We start from the raw sequence: 19,768 nt of genomic DNA, 5'->3' as shown, positions 1-19,768 counted from the left end.
ATTCTTTTGCCCTATCCAGGGAGAATGAGCTTTCAGGCTTTTGCCAGAACGAGGAGGAGCACTTGCCTTTTGGTGTGGAGTTGGAGAAGGAATCTGGAGCTTTAACCATTTCTCACACAACTCTCAATTCTTATTTCAGCCACCACCTCCTGTTCCCCAGTTCCAGAATTACCTGGTACTGTTAGTTCTCGAGCCCTTTAAAGACTCTCAGTGTTAATCAGTGTTCTCAGCCAGTGTAAATCAGGCTGGTTCTCTTTTCTCCACTGCTAGCTTATGATGTAACTTGCTTTGGCCTGCCTAGTCTATTATCATTTGTCTGTCTGCTTTCCTGCTTCCAAAATGTTGTTGCTCTTGCCACCTCACCTGTTTTCCCTATCCTTGTGGGTTTATATCTTAAAAAAAACAACTCTTGATTGTAGTTTTACTGGAGTTTTTAGAGGGAATAAAATTAGATGTGAATGTTCCCTCTGCCATCTTAGCTTGGAAGTCTCAGTTTTTAAAATAGCATTTCCTGGTGTTTTTGGAGGTCATAAGTGACATGTCCTTATTAGCAGATAATTTGGAAAATAGGAAAGATATGAAATAAACATCACTGTAATTCTACCATATAGAAAAACTATTGTTGACATTTCGATATACTTTCAGTCTGTTTTCTATATTTGTGTATTTTTACATACACATTTGCATTTTTTCATAATTGGAATCATACTATATATTTTTAGTTTTGTTTCCTGCTTTCTTCACCTAATGAACCATTTTCCCATGTCAGAACATAATCTTTGAAAACATCTGGTGGATATTCATCTAGTGGATGTATAACATAAATGTTATTTGGCACTATCATGAGCAGTTTCCCATGTTGCAACATAATCTTTGAAAGCAAAATTTAAAAAATTTTTAATATGGTTTATAATATGGCAAAATTTAAAAAAATTTTAATATGGTTTATAATATGGCTGTCACATGACTGTGTCATGATTTATTTAACTATTGTCCTATTGATAAAGATTTATATTTTTTCTAATCTAAAGTAGACTCATGAAGTCAGAATATCTTGTTCATGATTCTGTGTTCAAGCTTAACCCGGTGTTTAATGTTTAATGTGGAGTGGTTCAGGGAATGTTTTGTTAAAGTGAATGAACAGTTCTGCACAAAAGTCCGATTGTTTTCTTAAGTTAGAATCTAAGAAGGGCTCTTTCTGGGTTAAAAGGTATAAACTTTTTGAAGTTTGTTGATAATTTATTTTCAATTTGTTCTTCGATTCAGAATAAGAAACAAGGATGTAAAAATGAGGAAGTGCTTGCTGTGCTAGGCCATGAACTGGGGCACTGGAAGTTGGGACACACAGTCAAAAATATCATTATTAGCCAGGTAAGTTTGGAGTGACAATTCTCTTTTTATGACAGGATAGTCAAATTATAAATATAGCAGGCATGAGAGTTCATATAGTAGAGAGGTTAATACAGACTCTGTAGCCAGGCTTCACATCGCGGCTCCCTGACTTACTACCTGTGTGACCTCAGGCAAGTTCCTGAGCCTCTCTCTGCCTCCATTCCCTTATTGAGTGATGATATCTCATAGGACTGATGTAAGAATTAAATGAGTTAATATATGTAAAGAGTTTGGAGTAGTACCTGGAATATGGTAAGTACTATAGAAGTATTTATTGTTGTTATCATCATCATCATCGTCACCACCTCCTGAGTCGCTCAGCTAAGGAGCTGTGAAGATCAAAAGGAGTGAGCCCAGATAACTTGGGTATTAAAATACTTTTTTTTTTTTTTTTTTTTTTTTGCGGTACTGGTGCCTCTCACTGTTGCGGCCTCTCCCGTTGCGGAGCACAGGCTCCGGACGCGCAGGCTCAGTGGCCATGGCTCACGGGCCCAGCCGCTCCGCGGCATGTGGGATCTTCCCGAACCGGGGCACGAACCCGCGTCTCCTGCATCGGCAGGCGGACTCTCAACCACTGCGCCACCAGGGAAGCCCTAAAATACTTTTTTTTTTTTTTTTTTTTTTGCGGTACTGGTGCCTCTCACTGTTGCGGCCTCTCCCGTTGCGGAGCACAGGCTCCGGACGCGCAGGCTCAGTGGCCATGGCTCACGGGCCCAGCCGCTCCGCGGCATGTGGGATCTTCCCGAACCGGGGCACGAACCCGCGTCTCCTGCATCGGCAGGCGGACTCTCAAGCACTGCGCCACCAGGGAAGCCCCCCTAAAATACTTTTTAAAGAACATTTTTTCTCTTTTAAAAAAGTCATTATAGGGGCTTCCCTGGAGCGGCTGGGTCAACTACACTCCAATTTAAAAAAACCTAAATATAAAACAAAAGAAAAAAACCTCAAAACAACAACAAACAACAACAACAAAAACCCCAAAAAATACCCAACAAAAAAAAAAAAAAAAAGTCATTATATACCCATAGGAAAATAAATTGGAAAAGGTCGTAAATATAAAGAAGATAATAATTTCTGTAATATTCCTCTTCTGGGTATTAATACCACTAAACCAACAGAGTGACCACAGTTTGAAGGCTCTAAGTGAAGTAGCACTGTGTTTTGTTGACTGGTTCTCAGCATATGTGGCCTCAACTGAGACTTAAGTGGGTCTTTGTACCTTTTCTAAAAGGCCAGCTGGTTCTGGGTGATGGATTATGTGGGAAGACTTGTGTACCCCTGTACGTACCTTCCTGTTGCCTTACATCTATAGGTATAAAAATGAATTCCTTGGCTGGAAGCTATGTTGTACAGATACATGGCAGTGAGTAAGACATTAAATAAGTCCAAATCCAAGTTTAATGTGAGTTATTCAGTTTAATAAGGAAAATCACTGCTGCTTTCATGAAGGAAAGGGTCCAATAAATCAGCCTACCATGAGGGTGGTGGGCTGGTCCCTGAGGTACCTCATCAGGGCCGGGGTTGATTGCCTCTTCTGAAAAATTGGACACTCAGCAAGAGCCAGTGGGGGGATGTCTGTGTTGTTGATTAATGCATTGACTCCATCCCTATCACCATGGCCACTCTGTTCATGAGCCCTTGACCAAGTCCTAGAGTGGCTAAGGAAAGAAGCTGGCTAACATCCACAGAGCAGGTATCTTCTCCACCTGATCATTGAGAGGGCCTCCTCTACCTTGGAACGCTTTTGGTGAACATTCACGTTAGACCTAAGTATTATCATACTCTGGGCTAATTTTGGAAGTTTTACCACATACCCCTTTCCAGATTTTCTTGTTAGCCATCCACTAGTTTGTTCCAAGGCCCTAATCATCCAGCTAAACCATTATTTGTCCACTAACAATGAATTAGTGTGTATATCCTCAACTCAGGCCCTCTCTCCTTCTAGAATAAAAGTAAAACTATAAACCTACCTACATAACTTTTTCTGTGATTACACTAACATCATTCTTAAAATCACATCATGATGTCTTGTTCTACTGATCCCACAGTGAAATCAGCTTAGAAATAACTTAGAAATTGTGTATCCTTCTTTCTAGATGAATTCTTTCCTGTGTTTTTTCTTGTTTGCTGTATTAATTGGTCGAAAGGAGCTTTTTGCTGCGTTTGGTTTTTCTGACAGCCAGCCCACTCTAATTGGACTGTTGATCATCTTCCAGTTTATTTTCTCACCTTACAATGAGGTAATGTATATACTCTTTAAAATTATCTCACACATGCCCTTGTCTATCTCAAATCTAGAACCTTTAGGGTAGTGAAAAAACAAAACAAAGCTATAGTTTTAACAAGCAGATGAAACAAAGTTTTAGTCCCTTGATTTACTAGCTAGTGTAAGAAAGTAGCAGAAAAACCCAATCCCAAATAATAAGTGCTTGCATACTGTTAGGGGGGAAAAAAAGTGGAGAATTAGACTTTAGTGGTGAAAACCTTGATGTAACAGGTACCTAGAGACTTGGTAGATGGAGATTAACTATTGGAATGGTATGTCCTAGACCACATATTCCCCAGTGCTTGGGTGAAAACCTTCTGTGTGTGAAGGGACAAAGAAAATAATAATTGAGTGTAAGTATGACTGGATAAGGGAGGCTATATGACAGTGTTCCTCAGACTGTATTCCCTGACCACCTGATTCATAATAGCCTTAGCATCCCACCCCAGACCCTCTGAATCAGAATTGGGTGTTTTATGATAAGTGTAGTTTAAGAACCACTCAGTAGGGGGACTCCGTATATGTGATAAGACATAGATTAATGAGACTGTATATGAATAAATCCAGTGATGGCAACATGTCCTGATACTAATTGATTAGACTTCCACATTAAGCCAAGAAATAATATCGGGGATCTTGAGATGTCTCCATTCAGAAGAATTCTTTCTTGGGACAGGTTGTAGAGTTAAGGTTTTAACTTTCTCCGTAAAAGGTGGGTGTGGGCTGGGGTGTAAGGCACCAGTAAAGAAAAATGGAGAGGAATAGATCATGTTTGTATAGCGTTGTCCACAGAATCTACATTCATTTTCTAGAGAACTGAGATTTATTATCTTTAAACTCTAAATGATTTAATTTTTTATTTTACCTTTTGCTGAGAATATAAAATGCTGTATACAGACTGTTACTTCTTAAAGAGGTTATAGAACACCTTATAGTGGTAATTGTCATTTCTGTCTTCAGTCACAATTCAGGAATGCCTTAAGGATGCTGAGCTATGTATATGAAATGCCCCAGACTGCTTTGCTCTTTAAGCAGTTATGCTGTTTGTTTGTTTATTTATTTGTTTAACTAATTTTCTTATCTCTTCACTCACTGTCAGGCTGATAATCCTTGCTAATATCAGTGTAACTTTCTGTTATGGTCATTATCTGTTTATAATTTTCTTCTTCAACCAATCATAGACTGGGAAATCAGATAAACTCATTAAGTAAAAGTTACTAGATTCTGACTGAGTATAAGTGTCCTCTTATAAGTAAGGCACCAGTAACGTTAGTTGTTCTCCTTTGGGCATCTAATTTGGCCTCTCAGTTTTTGTCTTTGTCTCCTTATATTGAGCAGTTGAGTTCACTTCAAAAAATGTCTAAGTAAATGTGGGGTATTAGAGTAATTTGAAATGTGAGATATTAGCAACTGTTTTAAAAACCTTGGTGAGCCCAGGAGATTCATTTCAAAAAGACTAAATATTTAAACAGAAAATCTTATGTTTAATGTCAGCATTTAAGAGGTCATTATAGGAAAGACATATTTTCCCAGAAAATGGGGAAATTGCCCCATCAAGAAGAGCTTGGAAACCTACAGCAGAGTAGGTAGGTATAGGTTAGCATCTGCTTATGTTTCTATTTATGTCTTACAGTGAGATTCAAGGAACAGTTAGCCTGGGACACTTGAAATCAGGAGATAGATAGATAGATAGATAGATAGATAGATAGATACTAGTTAATGATTCTGTCCCAAAAAGTACATTCAAGATTTGGAAAGAAATTTCAGGTAGAATTCAGATATTAGCTTTGAACATATCTAAGAAGGTATCAGGAACTCCCAGACTTTATGTTGAAACTCTGTATCTGCTAGTGGCAATAAGAGGTACAGAGGAGAGACTTTTTAAATTTTTTTTTTATTGCTTACATATTTTAAGGTAAGAAATAGACATCATGTCATTCAACCTGTAATACTTCAATATACAAATAAATTACTTTTCCCTCAAAATTTATATTTTCGGATGAAATTTGTCCTCTTCATAGTTGTCACCTTCAGGGACTGAACATTTATTCTGATGAAGCTACCATAGCTCAGAACACTTTAGAAAATTCTATTTTGAGATTGTCATTAGTGGCTATAATATATATATGTGTGTGTGTGTGCGTGTACACACACATATATATATTAGAATGTTCTCAGTTATCATTTAAAGGTGGATAAGTGAGCAAGAATTTTTTTAAAAAAGAAAAAGAAGAGTCTGAATATAAATCACCACATCTTACCTGTATCTGAGGAAGGTAGTGTCCATGGGCTTTGGAATCATCAAGAATTTCAGCACTGCCACCTTCCAGCAGTGTGACTACAAGCAAGTTATCTCACCTCTCTGAGATACACCTTCCTCATCCGTAAAACAGGAGTAAGAGTAATACCTTGTAGGATTGTTGGAGAATATGTAAAGTGTCAATTCAGTGCCCAGCACATGGCAGGTTCTCAAATATTACTATTTCTTTGTTAAGACTGACATTCCTTTGGATATATATCTGTTTCTGGTCTGTTGGCTTGGGGGGAAAAGGCTCAATTTTTAATAATTCCCCCACCTAGGTCCCTTAAATATGAGTGATCTTCCTTTTGGCCTGCTGTTTCTCTTATCCTGAGCCAAACTTCCTCTAAAGTTTTGGCTCATGAAACCTTTAGTGACAACAAAGAGGGGAGCAGTGGTTAAAACACTTTTATTTACTTTTTCAGGTTCTTTCTTTTTGCCTAACAGTCCTAAGCCGCAGATTTGAATTTCAAGCTGATGCATTTGCCAAGAAACTTGGGAAGGCTAAAGACTTATATTCTGCTTTAATCAAACTAAACAAAGATAACTTGGGTTTCCCTGTTTCAGACTGGTTGTTTTCTATGTGGCATTATTCTCATCCTCCACTACTAGAGAGACTTCAGGCTTTGAAAAATTCAAAACAAGACTGAGTTGCCCAGGGTCTGCAACTGAAGACATTTCTGATTATTTCTGTCCCGGCAGCATGTTCTGGCTCTTGATGTTTTTAAACATTTTTTTTTAAGAAAAATTATTAAGTATGGAAAAGCCAAGATTTAAATATATTTAATATCTCATTTCAAAAATGATTTTAATAATCCATTTCTTAAAGAAAACACTGGATGAAATTTTGAGGCTTAATGTTTTTAAAGGCATAGTTTTATCTTTAAAATCTAGTTTACCCTCAACTTGTAAAATTACTTGAGAAAATACAGAACTTGTTTTATTTACATGCTTATATGGAACCTGCATATAACATGTTTGGGAGCATATGTTTAAAAGGGAACACCACCTCTGAATCCTCTCTGTAAGGCAGAAACAGTGGTCCTGAATCACTGTGCTCATACCTAAGTTGAGACTTATTTTTACTTTCATGCTGTTATGATTTAAGCTGGCCAATCAATGTTTTAAGTAAGGAAGAAAGCTAATAATTGGTAAGACTGATGTTTTGTAAATGAAAGTAGTTAGAAATATGCTCTCTCCTGTTCTATCAAATTTCTCTGTTCCCTCTCTTGCTATACACTGATCAGGAGTTTCTAATAATGCTTTGAAATTAGAAATTATGTACAGAATGTTTTAAATCACTGGGTTTTGGTTTTGTTTTTAAGAAAGTCTTTCTCTTTCTTTCCACCTGGTGGGTATGATCCCATTAGGGGTAAATGAGTATTTTTCTAAACTTTCAGCTTTTTCTCATTCATACTCTTGTATTCAATAAATAGTGCATCCTTTTACTTACCAGAAATTGCCATGTTGAACAGGCTTTGCTATTTTAAAAGTGGGAGAATGTGGAAAGAAGAAGAAATGACATTTTAAGAGATGTAAGATTGAAATACTGATGATTCTCTTATGATGTTACAGGAAAAAAATATAATTTTCTATCTCTTTCAAGGACAGAAGAGTTTCCGTTCTTATTTTTCTAATTTTTATCAGTAAGTCTTAAGTGTCAGGCCTGATTCCATTTTAGAAAATTATAGGTCTTGATATGCAGACAATTTTTATTTTCAAAACAGATGTCATGAAAGATTTCCAGTTTTTGAAGCTGCATGTTTGACTGATTCAGATCTCTGTCCACTTTCTGAATGAGACCCAACTTTGTGCCTAGAGCTCCCACCCACTGGTGATGTGTACCTTCTGGGCATTTATTCCAAAGTGGGATCAACTGTGCGTGCTTGATATCTGGCCAGAAAGTCTTTTGCTCAGCTGATATTTGGGTGATATCTTTACGTGGAAATATAATAAAAATAAACATCTAGTTTAGTACCGCATTATTTATTTTCCTAAGGCTAAAGAGGAACAGTGCTATGATTTGATCCAGCATCTTTCATCTGTGAATTCATGCTGTGATAACTGCCTTTCCTTCCTTCCGTGCCTTTAAATACAAATTTCAGCTCTGCACAAGTGAAACATTAAAAATTGCCAATGCATATTGATGTTCTTTGTCTTTAATTTGACAAAATTTGTCTGTGCTTTGTTACCTAGTAGATATATGTTTATTACCCTAGAGGAACCAAGTGCTAGTACTGGGTTGGCCAAAAAGTGCCTTTGGTTTTTAAGTAAAAATAAAAGACACATTTTTCATTTTCACCAAGAACTTTTTATTGGAAAATGTATTCGCCCTTTTGTTCCACTACCTTCTGCCATTTTTCAGGCAACTTCATAATTCCATCTTCCCAAAACATTTTATCTTTTTGAGCAAAGAACTGTTCCAGGTGCCTTTTACAATCTTCCAGGGAATTGAAATTTTTTCCATTAAGAGAATTTTGTAAAGACCAAAATAAATGGAAATCTGAAGGTGCAATGTCTGGTGAATATGTTGGATGAATCAGAACTTCCCATCCAAGCTATAACAGTTTTGCCTGGTCATCAAGGAAACACGCGGCCTTGTGTCATCCTGATGGAAGATTATGCGTTTTCTGTTGACTAATTCTGTACACTTTTCTTATCGAGTGCTGCTTTCAGTTGGTCTAATTGGGAGCAGTACTTGTTGGAATTAATGGTTTGGTTTTCTGAAAGGAGCTCATAATAGAGGACTCCTCTCCAATCCCACCATATACACAACATCACCTTCTTTGGCTGAAGACCGGCCTTTGGTGTGGTTGGTGGTGGTTCATTTCACTTGCCCCACGATCTCTTCCATTCCACATTCTCATACAGTATCCACTTTTCATCACCTGTCACAATTTGTTTTAAAAATGGAACTTTTCATTACATTTAAGTAGAGAATCGCATGTGGAAATATGGTCAAGAAGGTTTATTTCGCTTAACTTATATGGAGCCCAAACATCAAAGCGATGAACATAACCAAGCTGGTGCAAATGATTTTCAGTGCTTGATTTGGATATTTTGAGTATGTCGGCTATCTCCCACGTGGTATAACGTTGATTGTTCTCAGTTAATGTCTTGATTTGATCGCTGTCAACTTCAACTGGTCTACCTGACTGTGGAGCCTCGTCCACCGAGAAATCTCCAGCACGAAACCTCACATACCACTTTTGACACGTTCGATCAGTCACAGCACCTTCTCCATACACTGCACAAATTTTTTTTTTGCATTTCGGTTGCGTTTTTACCTATCTTGAAATAATAAAGCATAATATGCTGAAAATGTTGCTTTTTTCTTCCATCTTCAGTATTAAAATGGCTACATAAAAATTCACCAACTTTGATAAGTCTTTTTTTAAATGCACGCTGACATGACAGCTGTCACGTACAGTCTAACAAAATTGTTTTGAATGAAGTTAAAGACAACTAAGTGCTACTAGAGCCATCTGACGGAAAAAACAGAATGAACCTTTTGGCCAACCCACTACGGGAAGAGTAGTGTGAAGGAGCGGCCTGAGTGCCGAGTGGCAGCAGGACCATCACTGCACCTCACTCGGAGTCCTCTTCAGTGCTCCACTCCAGAGTGCCACTGGTTCTTGCTGGTGTTTTCTCAGAAGTGTCATTCAGAACCATTCCTTCTCCATTCCCATAACCTCTCATTGTCTTGGGCCTGTTTGGTCTGCTCCAGCTGCCTCTTCAGTCTTCCTTTCATGTGGCAGCAGTAACTAGCTTTTTTTTTTTTTTTTTTTTTTTGCGGGGGGTGCCATACCTCGTGCCATGCAGGATCTTAGTTCCCTGACCAGGGATCGAACCTGCGCCCCTTGCAGTGGAAGCGCAGAGTCTTAACCACTGGATCACCAGGGAAGTCCCAGTAACTAGCTTTTTAATATGTGATTGTTTTGACCTGGTCACCTACAGTATATGGGAGGCGTAGGGATGGCCAGAGGATACTGTTAGGGGAAAGAGGTGGCACTCTGCACCCTAATATTTGGTGCGATGTGCAGGGGGCAGAATGAAGTAGATCGAGGCCTCAGATAACATGGCATCATGACCTCAGCAGGGTTTATCTCTGAATCTAAGGCAGAGTCCTTGTTGTGCGTACATACTGCCTTTATCTGACTTGGCTTTTTGCTGAAGTCTGAGAGCTGCTAGTAAATCCTACCTCTGTTTGGGATAGGAGCTGGGATTAAATCAACGACTTTAGTATCATTGGTGGTTCCAGCTTGCCCTTGACTTGTATATTCTCACGCTCACCCCTAATCCTTTATGTGGTATTTCCCCTCCCTGAGGACTCGTTCTCCCACTTGGTCTTCGTCATCAATCTTTTGGATTCGTTTGTACATATATACTTTATGTAGCTTTGACTGTTTTGAGTTTTCTGTCATCATTTGCAGAAAAGCTTTACCTTAGCAGAAAGCCTACCTCAAGGGCCTTCAGTTCTGTCATAGATGCTATACAAAGAAAAGTACAGAGAACTTCTTTCCAGAAACTCCTGATTCAAGATCATGATGATGTGAGCAAGTAACTCTTGTGTCAGGCAATGTACAGTTTGGTGGAAAAGCAGGAATAATCCATAGTGGGATGGTACGGCCCTATTCAGACAATATGGATAGGGAAACCTCTGGCTCTTCTCTTATTATCCAGGATAGTTTCCAGGGAGGAGGGTTTCCCAAACAATATGACCAGAGACAGATAGGAAGATACCTCCATGTGTTCTAAAAACCTGTGAAACCAGGACTGTTCTTACCCAGTGAGCAGGATGAAGCTGGCATCTCAGTTAACAAATAACCTGTGCCTTCAGGTCAGAGCTCCCCTCTGGCTCTCTGTCTGATGATTGACAAACAGGGAAGCATAACTTAGGGTTAAGATCCAGGGCAGGGCTGTAGAATGCAGCACACCACTTACTATGAAGACCTCGGGTAAGGAACTTGACTGAGCCTTTATTTCTCCATCTGTCATTTAGTCAGCAAATACTGTGCCCACGCGCTGTACCAAGCTCCGCTCCAGGTGCTAGGGAACACGTTAGTAAGTAAATGATAGAAGATCCGCCTCGTGGAGTTTACATTCTAGTGTGGGAAACAGACAGTCAGAATACACAAAACAGATATCAAATGGTGACACATGTCTTAGAGAAAAAGGAGGACCTGAGGTGTTTGTGGGTTGGGGGGAGGAGGGGAGTTGATAAAAGGTGTCACTGAAGGTAATGTTTGAACAAAGACCTGGGGAAAGTGAGTGGGTGATCTCTGCAGGTGTTTGGGGAAAGAGCATTCCAGGAAGAGTGAACAGCAAGTGTAAAGGCCTTGATGTGGGAGCAGGCCTGCTGTCTGAGGAACACCAGAAGGCCAGAGAGGCTGGGGTGGGGTGTTCTAGGAAGAAATGGTGGGAGATAAAGTCTGACGGGTAGGGATGCAGCAGATTTACAGGGTCTTGTAGGCCATTGGAGGGACTCAGGCTTTTATTAGACTACAGTGGAAGTCATTGGAGGGTTTTGGGCCAGGGAGTGACATGGTCTAAGTTTTAACAGGATCACTGGCTGCTATGTTGAGGAGCAAGGGTACAAGCAGGGGACTAGTTGGGAGGCTCTTGCAATACTTCCACAAGGGCCTTCCCTGGTGACACAGTAGATAAGATTCTGCACTCCCAAGGGCAGGAGGCCCAGGTTCGATCCCTGGTCAGGGAACTAGATCCCACATGCATCCCACAACTAAGAGTTTGTGTGCCACAACTAAGGAGCCCACGTGCTGCAACTAAGGAGCCCGTCTGCCGCAACCAATAACCCACGCAACCAAATAAATAAATATGTTTAAAAAAAAATACTTCCAGCAAGAAGTAAAAATGGAACCTGGGGTGGTAGTCAGGGAAGTGATGGGAAGTGGTTGGATTCTGGAAATATTTTGAAGGCTGAGCCAACAGGATTCGCTGATGGATCACAGGTGAGGTGCAAGAAAGAAAGTGGAGTAGAGGATGCCTCCAGCATATTTAGCTTAAGTAACAGAAGGGATGGTGTTGCTAGTAACTGAGACGGGGAAAGGGGGATGAGGGAGGAATTCTAGAGGGGCAGAGCATTTTAACATTTTCCTCCTGTTAAAATTGAGATGTCTACTAGATGCCTAGCTAGACGCCAGATTATACAACCTTTTATTTCCATAAAAGGGAGCAAAAAGTATGGGATGGTAGCTGTAGGGAGAAGTGGGGTTGAGAGAGATTTCATTTTTTAACATGACAAATGGGGATAATACCTGCTTTGCAGGGCTGTCTTAAGGGTAGAATGAGATCATGTTTGCAGGGTGTTTAGCACAATAGCTGATAATAATAAGAGCTCAATAACTGGTTAATAATGATAATAATTGTTAATAATGATATGAATAATTCACCATAATTGCTATGATGTAAATAAGCACAAAACCAGAAATGCCTAACCCAGCTGGCAGTTGTGGTGAGGAGAGGATTACTGGAAGACATGATCGAGTTTTGAAAGAGGAGTAGGAATCGGCTAGACAAGGAAGGGCAAGGGGGTGGTATTCCAGGGACAGTGGTACAAAACCATGAGAACTTGGGGCATTTGGGGGGTTATGAGAAGTCAGAGTGAGAAATGTGGCTAGAGAGGAAGACAGGCCAAGTGTAAAGGCCTGTGTGCCATAATAAAGCAAATGGATATTATCCTGAATAATACAATCATGCATTTAGCTAATATGTATTAAGTCCCTGCTAAATACCATACATTGTTGTAGGCTCTGAGGGTACAGCAGGGAACAGGACAAAAATCCCCTGCTTCATAGAGCTTACATTCCACTTGAGACAACAGCGCTCACAGAATGAATGAATATTTGCTAAACAAATGAGTGAAAAGGTGGTTGACAGGGTTGGAGATGAATTAGCAAGAAGGGGTGAAGGCAGAAGGAGTTAAAGGTGATGCAAGCTTCAGGCCTGGGTACTGGGTAGATGGCAGAACTGGTCACTGAGATAGGGGACCCTGAAGGAACAGGTCAGGGGCAGGGAGTGACCAGTTTGGGATGAGTTGAGTTTGAGGTGCTTATCAGAGAGGGTGTGCAAAGGGGCAAAGGACACATTTCTTCTCATCCACTTGACTTTAGTTGGTTGTAACCTCATGAACAGCATGACAGAGGCCCATTAACCAGGACAACTGGCTATGGGTCCTGTCACCAGTGGAAGCCTTCCTTTACAGGTAAGATACAAGCCCACCATTTATCCTGGGGAAATTTCTGCCCCTACCAGGATCTTTTGGATTAGCCTGTCTGCTGCTGCTCCACTGCTCTTGCCAGTGCTTACCTGGCCGAGGGTTTGTCAGCTTCTAAGCCCACCTGGTGCCATCATACGATACCCATTCCTGGCGGTGGAGGGAATAACCCGGATGCTCTGGGTCATCTTGGAAAATGCCTCAGCCACACACAAGCTGAGACCAAATCCCTTCCTTCCTGGTTTGACGATTGGTGGGGTCTTCTTTGAGCACCCTGAACATATTATTCATTCACTTAACAACTATTTTATTGAGCACCTGCTATGTGCCAGGCACCGTTTTGAGGTTTTGTTTTTGAAACTTTCTTTTGTTTACTCTTCTCTTTTCAAATGATTTTTTTCTTATGTACAGAGGTATGTACGTATATATCTCTGGTGAAACATTTAAGTTCTACCGTCTTAGCAAATTTCAATTATATAGTCTTATCAACAGAGTCACTTATGTTTTACCAGGCACTGTTTTACGTGCTGGGGAATTGAGTGGCAAACAAGACCAAAGTTTCTGCCGTTATGGAGCTTATATGTTGTATGTTGAATAGTGATAAGTGCTAAGGAGAAATAGTAAAAACCAAGGTGGGTATCAATATTGGGGTAGGGATGAGAAGGTCACTTTTGAGTAGAGACCTGACGTGAGGTTGCTGACCGTGATATTTTGAAAAAGAACATTCCAGGTAGAGAGCATAAATAGCATGTGTGTTGGCGCAGCATGTTTGAGGAGCAGCACAGGGGCTGGAGTGGCTGGAATGGAATGTACCAGGGTCCAAGCATGGACCTGAGGTCAGAGAGGCTTCTGGGAGAATTGTAAGATCAAAGTAAGGATGTGTGTTTTTCCTGAGTGAATCACCCTCCAGGAAGTATCAGAAAGGCTACCAGCCACTAGTTCCTAGGAATCAGCCCCCTTTTGGCTCCTTCAAATGCCTGAGTCATAAGGAATGAGGTGTAACTCTGCATAAGATCTGTGAATCGTGTAATTCAAAACCTCCAGTGGAACTACTCTCAGGAAAAGTCACAAGAGGGAGAAGGAAAGAGGCCAGGGCCAGCACATGAGGAAACCTCAAGGAATAGACTGGCTCTCTAAGCCCAAAGTTATAGGCACCGGGACATGGCCTGGGGAAGGAGAGCCCTCCCCCAGCAGGTAGGAGATGCCTGAGAGCCTGCTGCTCAGGGCCAGCATTCAGCTGCCTCCCGTAGTCCTCACCCTCTCCCCTCCACTGAGCTCTAGATGCTGCATTCCAACAGCTCCCCTGGCAGCCACAGCAGCAGCGGGGCCTTCGGAGGGGCCTGGGATGCTGTGACTCCGGATTTGCCAAAGCTCTGAGGGTGAAGCCACCTCTGTGGCCCTTAGGGGGCTACCCTGCCTTCTCCTTCCTGTCTGTCCCTGGATTGAGGTAAGGGGGCTGAGAGGTCACCCATGGGGTATGTGTGTGTGTGTGTTTTGGGGCAGGGGAGGCTACTGAGGGCAGTTCTCAGCATCTGCTGGCCAGAGGAAGAGAAGCCTGCTCCAGCGTAAGTGGAGACTTACAGGCAAGTTTAGGGTGAGGTGTAAGAGAGACCAAGCTTCACAAATGCTGGGACCTCAGGCCGGAGTCCTGTGTCTCCAGGAGGAAGCTGGCAGAATGCTTCATTTGGGGGAATACATGCCCAAATCAATAATGGCGCAAAGGGATTGGTCACTCCCTGAATTTCAAAAGCTCCCATCATTGCATGGGTCAGAGGTACCTGCCACGCCCTTTCCTGCTGCTGCTGCTTGGAGTGGCCTTGCTGGCCTACACGGCTATGAGGCTGGGAACCCTCAGACCGACACATCAGATCTGAGTCTGTCTCCCCTAGATGTTCCCTCAGTGAAAGTGGCATGAGTGAATGTCACTTCTGCCCTCATCATCCAGGTCCAGGTCTGTTTTTCTCATGGGCCTAGAAGCCCCTGGAAGGCAAGAGCCAGGTCTTCCAGTCTTGGCTGCCAGCTCCTGCCCCAGGGCCAGCACACGGTGGGTGCCAAAACTCACAGAGGACCTCCTGTGTGTCAGGCCCTGGCAAGACATTGGGTGCGCTCTACTGAATTAATGAGGCAAGGCCAAGTCCTTGCCCAGCTGTACAAAGGCTGGGAAGGATCTGCCCAAAGTTAGACAGAGGGTCACCATCCTAACTCTACCTGCAGGTTCATCCCACAGGTGTTCCTCAAATATGCTGTACCGTCCTCGTTATTCAGGATGTGCCCAGAGGCAGGTACCCCACCCTCCACCCTCCCCTTCTGGAGCCCTTGACCGTCCTGCTCAGGTCATGGAGGCCCACACCTAATCCACAACGCTCGCATCCTGGTTTGTACCCAAGTCAGGGGCTTTTATTTACAGAAAGGCCTGGGCGGATCTAGCGGTTTGGTGGGAGAGGATGATGCCAGAGAGGGAAGGGAGATGGGTGTTTAAATACTCAGATGGGAGGAAGGTAGGGAGGAAGTCGTGGGCTGGCTAAGGACGGCCACCTCTGGGCAGTCACCCAGTAAGCCCAGGAGGTGAAAATGGAATCAGGAACCAGCAAAGGCGTCAGTCCACTTGCCCCAAGGACAAGATGGCCAGTGGAGGATGGTGTAAATTAAGGAGGCATTTGTTTTGGTGACATCTGAGCGGTGCTCCGGGAAGGAAAGCCACCCCATCCTCTGGACCTCGCACTCTCCGGTGCCACTTGCCCTGTCTGTTAGCCTCACCTTTTCACTCCGATGTCCTCCCTTCCCTTCCCGCATGTTTTAGAATTTCCTTTTCCTCAGGACTCCTGGGTCCCAGACAGAGGTCCCGGGAAAGCTAGTTTCCTGGGCAGAGGAATGGGATGCATGTCCACCCAGAGGGCACCTAGTCCTTTCCCCCCAGGATGCCCACTGGGCTCCGTCTTGGCCTGATGCTCATGGCCCCTTGATGGATCCAGGCTCTGTGAGGCGTGCAGACGTGTAGGCTGAGGCTCCAAGGCAGGCCGCAGGCTCACAGAATCCTGGCAGCCCCATGGGGCCTGGCAGGCCAGGTCGGCCTGCCTCTCCTGGGGCCCCTGGGACCCCTCGATCTCCATCTTTGCCGTTGATTGCCTGGCCGGTCCGGCCAGGCAGTCCTGTGAGAGGGAGAAGGTCAAGACATCAAGGCCTCCTCCTGTCTCAGCTTTAGAATCCCTGTCTCACTTTTCAGGTGGGGAAAATGAAGCCAAGGACACCACAGAAAGAAGGGACTCTGCCCCAGACACAGAGGTTCTGAGAGTCGTGTCTGATTGTCCTTTCCTCCCAACTCCCAATCAGTGTCCCTGGGGAGCACATGCCCCTTCCTTTCCCTCCATGAAGCAGATTTTTTGTGCAACCCAGGAAGTCCTCAGAATCCCAGCTGCCCAGTTCTCAGCCAGACCCCACCCAAAGGCTCCTGGGTGCTCCAAAAGTATCAAATATCGGCCGTGTGGGACTGAGTTGGCTGAGCATGAGGCCTCCATGGAAGAGACCCAGTTGTCTTTGGATCATTAATCCCAGAGCTGAGGGACACAACTGCCACTGGGCAGTATCGAGATCTTACCTGGGATCCCTGGGGGCCCAGGCATCCCGGGATGCCCTCGTCCAACTTCTCCCCTATCACCCTTCTCTCCACGTTTTCCTGCAGAGAAAGAACCAAGCCTTAGTTTTTCAGAATAGGAAAATGCTTTTTTCCTACTTGGCTTGCCACTTAATTTCTATTTCACACACAACAGTTATTTGTTTTGTGCTAGTTTATAATAGGGGAAAGTTGGAAATGACTGCAGAACTGATTAAATAAAGGCAAGTCCAAAGGATGGAAGAATATACAGCTGATATAGTTCTTTACAGGAAAGTGTCTAATAATAACAGTAGTTGGCATTTACTATGTGCCAACTCTATGTAAGTTACGTATAAATGTAATCTTCACGACAACTATGAGGTTGTTGCTATTAATATCCCCATTTTACAGATGATAAATCTAAGGCCCAGGAAGATAAACAGGTAACTTGTTCAGGAGCCACAATGAGAAAGTGGCAGAGTCTGGACACACACCTGTCTTGTGACTCGAGCTTGCCTTCTTTAGTATTTTGTTAATCTGCCTCCCCACTTTTAGAGACGTGGAAGGAGGTTTATGGAGTACCACTAAGTAAATTTAAAACAAACAAAACGCCTAAAAAACCCCAGTCTGTAAAACAGTACATTCATTTCTATCGATTTGCTACTGAAAAAGCAAGCCCAGGAGTCACATGTGGGAGAAATGGGTGAAAGTGTCTATACCTCATCCTGGGAAGGGGAATGATGAAGGATAAAACAGGAGGCAGGACAATCAACTCAGTAACTGAGACCCCCCCCACCCAGGGGCTGGTCTTGGCCAAACCCCCATCCCCTGGCCACCACAGAATAGCACTCACCCTTGGGCCCGGTGTTGCCAATCTGACCCACGGCTCCCACGATGCCAGGAATGCCCCGAGGGCCAGGGTGCCCAATGGGTCCCTGTTTGCCTGGGTACCCAGGAGGCCCAGGGGGTCCTGGGAGACCCATCATCCCGGTCGCACCCAGAGCCTCCCGCTTGGCACTCACAGCTATCTCTGCCAGTTGCTCTGGAGGGAGGGAGGGAGACAGAGAAGTCTGTAAGATGGGTGTCAGCTCAGTAAAACTGGGGAAGGCAGAGCATCCTGGCCCCTGGCCCCTGGTCCCTACGTGTGCACACAGAGCAGCCTGGGGGTTAACCTCCACCTTCCTCAGGCTATTGTATGGATGTCAAAGGTCCTGAGAGGGCAGGGATGTAGGTAAGGTCCCCAGCCCCTTGGAGGCAGAGCTGGAATGGGCGCCCCCGACTCCAGACTCTCCAGCAAGGCCACTTGAAGAGGCTCCTGAAGGATGGCGATGCCCTGGCTTGTGAGGAGGAGTTGTTGCCCCCCCACCCCGCCCCTCACCTTGCAGCATCTTCAGCACCACATCCTCAATGTGCTGGTCACTGGCATCTCGGCCCTGAAAGCAGAGGAGGTCTTTCAGGAAGAAGCCCCTGGCTGCCAGGGCTGACCGCTCCAGCGCGATGACCCCTCCTGTTCCCGTTTTCTCACCAGAAGTATTTTCAGCATCTGACTGAAATCCCTCCTGCACCCACACCCATCCTCTCTGACCCTGAGGTTTGGAACCAGCCTCAGGGAAACCAGCTTCCTCTGGGAATTCCCAGCCTTTGGGGCGATAAGCAGCAACCCAAAGAGTTGTCCTTCCAAAGAGACTCCTCCTGCCCTGGAGGCCAACTTACCGCCACGCCCTGCCTCCCGGGCTGTCCGGGCAAGCCTCGGTTTCCAGCCAGTCCTCGAGGGCCCGGGGGCCCGGGGTAGCCCTGCACCCCCGGGACGCCTGCATCCCCGCTGGGGCCCGGATAGCCGGCTTCTCCGCGGACTCCTTGCTGCCGAGTGAGGTCGGAGCAGAGCCGGGGTCAGAGGACGCACGCGCTGGGGAAAGCGGGGGTCCGGGTCGGGGAAGGATGGGATGGAGGGGAGGGAAGCCTGGGGAGCCGCGGTCCTGGTCCCCAGCGGCGCCGAGGGAAGAGGGGTGGCGGGAGAGGGGGAAGGTGGTGTCGCGGCTGCAGGACTCACCTGTCCCTTGGGCCCCGGCACGCCAGACTCGCCCTGCCAGCACAAGGAAGCGCGGTCACGAGGCGGTGGGGTCCCAGGGCCCGCCCGCCGCTCCCCACACCCCGCCGCCCCCCGCAGCCGGCTCACCTTCTCGCCTTTCTCTCCTGGGAGGCCAGCCACCCCCGGGTCGCCCTGCAGATTGAGACCGAGTCAGACCGAGGTGGCCCCGCGTGGCGTGGGAGCAGGGGCGGGGCGGCTGTGCTGGCCTGTGACACCTGCGTCCCCCGCCCCGACGCGGGATGCCCAGACGGCGGGGGAAGGGGACATGCTGGCACTCACCACTCCGCCGCGGGGCCCGGTCTTCCCTGGGAAGCCCTGGAGAAAGCGGGGAGTCCGGGGCTTGGTGAGCTCGGGTCCAGGGGAGGCTGGGTCCACAGGGTCCCCCCAACCCCGGCTCCTGGGCACACGGCCCTCTGCAGCTCCGCCTGTCACCGCCCCCCCACCCCGGGGTCCCTTGGGACCCGCAGGGAGTACTTTTCCCACGAAGATTTGCGGTGCTCAAGGATCTCACCGCCCTTCACCGACTCCTCCCCCAGAGTCTTAAGGCGTCTTCCCTGGTATTTTCCAGCCCCATTTGGTACCTTGTCTCCCTTGATGCCTGGCAAGCCTTGGGGCCCTGGAATTCCGGGGGGACCCTGTTCCCCCTTGGGGCCCTGAGGAGAAAAGAAACCAGAGGAATAAGTCAGATGAGGTGCCCAGACATGCTCCCCATGCCCATCCCAGCCACCCTGCACTTACCTGTCGGCCTTGAGGGCCTGGCTGCCCCACTGGCCCCCTCTCACCGTGGTCACCCTGAAATGGAAAGTGAAGGTCACATCCAGGGCTCTCAGCAGGGGGAGCCTCGCCCTGCCAGATCCCAGACCCTGCGTGGTCAGGGTGCCCTCCATTCCTGC

At 45.2% G+C, this 19,768-nt stretch overlaps 2 protein-coding genes across 2 annotated transcripts in view; one reads left to right on the top strand and one right to left on the bottom strand.

Annotated features, from left to right (window-relative positions):
- The window catches only part of ZMPSTE24 (zinc metallopeptidase STE24), a 48,058-nt gene extending 41,451 nt beyond the window's left edge, over positions 1 to 6,607 (top strand). The window contains exons 9-11 of the mRNA XM_007453754.1: positions 1,267 to 1,371; positions 3,489 to 3,632; positions 6,383 to 6,607. Coding sequence (XP_007453816.1) covers positions 1,267 to 1,371; positions 3,489 to 3,632; positions 6,383 to 6,607 — 474 coding nt within the window. The remainder of the gene's footprint in view (positions 1 to 1,266; positions 1,372 to 3,488; positions 3,633 to 6,382) is intronic.
- Positions 6,608 to 15,795: 9,188 nt separating this feature from the next.
- Positions 15,796 to 19,768, bottom strand: part of COL9A2 (collagen type IX alpha 2 chain) — a 15,404-nt gene continuing 11,431 nt past the window's right edge. The window contains exons 23-32 of the mRNA XM_007453753.1: positions 19,614 to 19,667; positions 19,457 to 19,528; positions 19,155 to 19,190; positions 18,963 to 19,007; positions 18,837 to 18,869; positions 18,500 to 18,646; positions 18,165 to 18,219; positions 17,640 to 17,828; positions 16,790 to 16,867; positions 15,796 to 16,343 (exon numbers count right to left, since the gene is read on the bottom strand). Of these exons, the coding sequence (XP_007453815.1) occupies positions 16,144 to 16,343; positions 16,790 to 16,867; positions 17,640 to 17,828; positions 18,165 to 18,219; positions 18,500 to 18,646; positions 18,837 to 18,869; positions 18,963 to 19,007; positions 19,155 to 19,190; positions 19,457 to 19,528; positions 19,614 to 19,667 (909 nt within the window). The 3' untranslated portion in view covers positions 15,796 to 16,143. The remainder of the gene's footprint in view (positions 16,344 to 16,789; positions 16,868 to 17,639; positions 17,829 to 18,164; positions 18,220 to 18,499; positions 18,647 to 18,836; positions 18,870 to 18,962; positions 19,008 to 19,154; positions 19,191 to 19,456; positions 19,529 to 19,613; positions 19,668 to 19,768) is intronic.

Source organism: Lipotes vexillifer, unplaced genomic scaffold (genome assembly GCF_000442215.2).
Source record: "Lipotes vexillifer unplaced genomic scaffold, Lipotes_vexillifer_v1.1 scaffold213, whole genome shotgun sequence".
Taxonomy (NCBI): Eukaryota; Metazoa; Chordata; class Mammalia; order Artiodactyla; family Lipotidae; genus Lipotes; species Lipotes vexillifer.
Note: the sequence above shows the minus strand (reverse complement) of the source record. Positions and strands in the feature narration are given on the sequence as shown.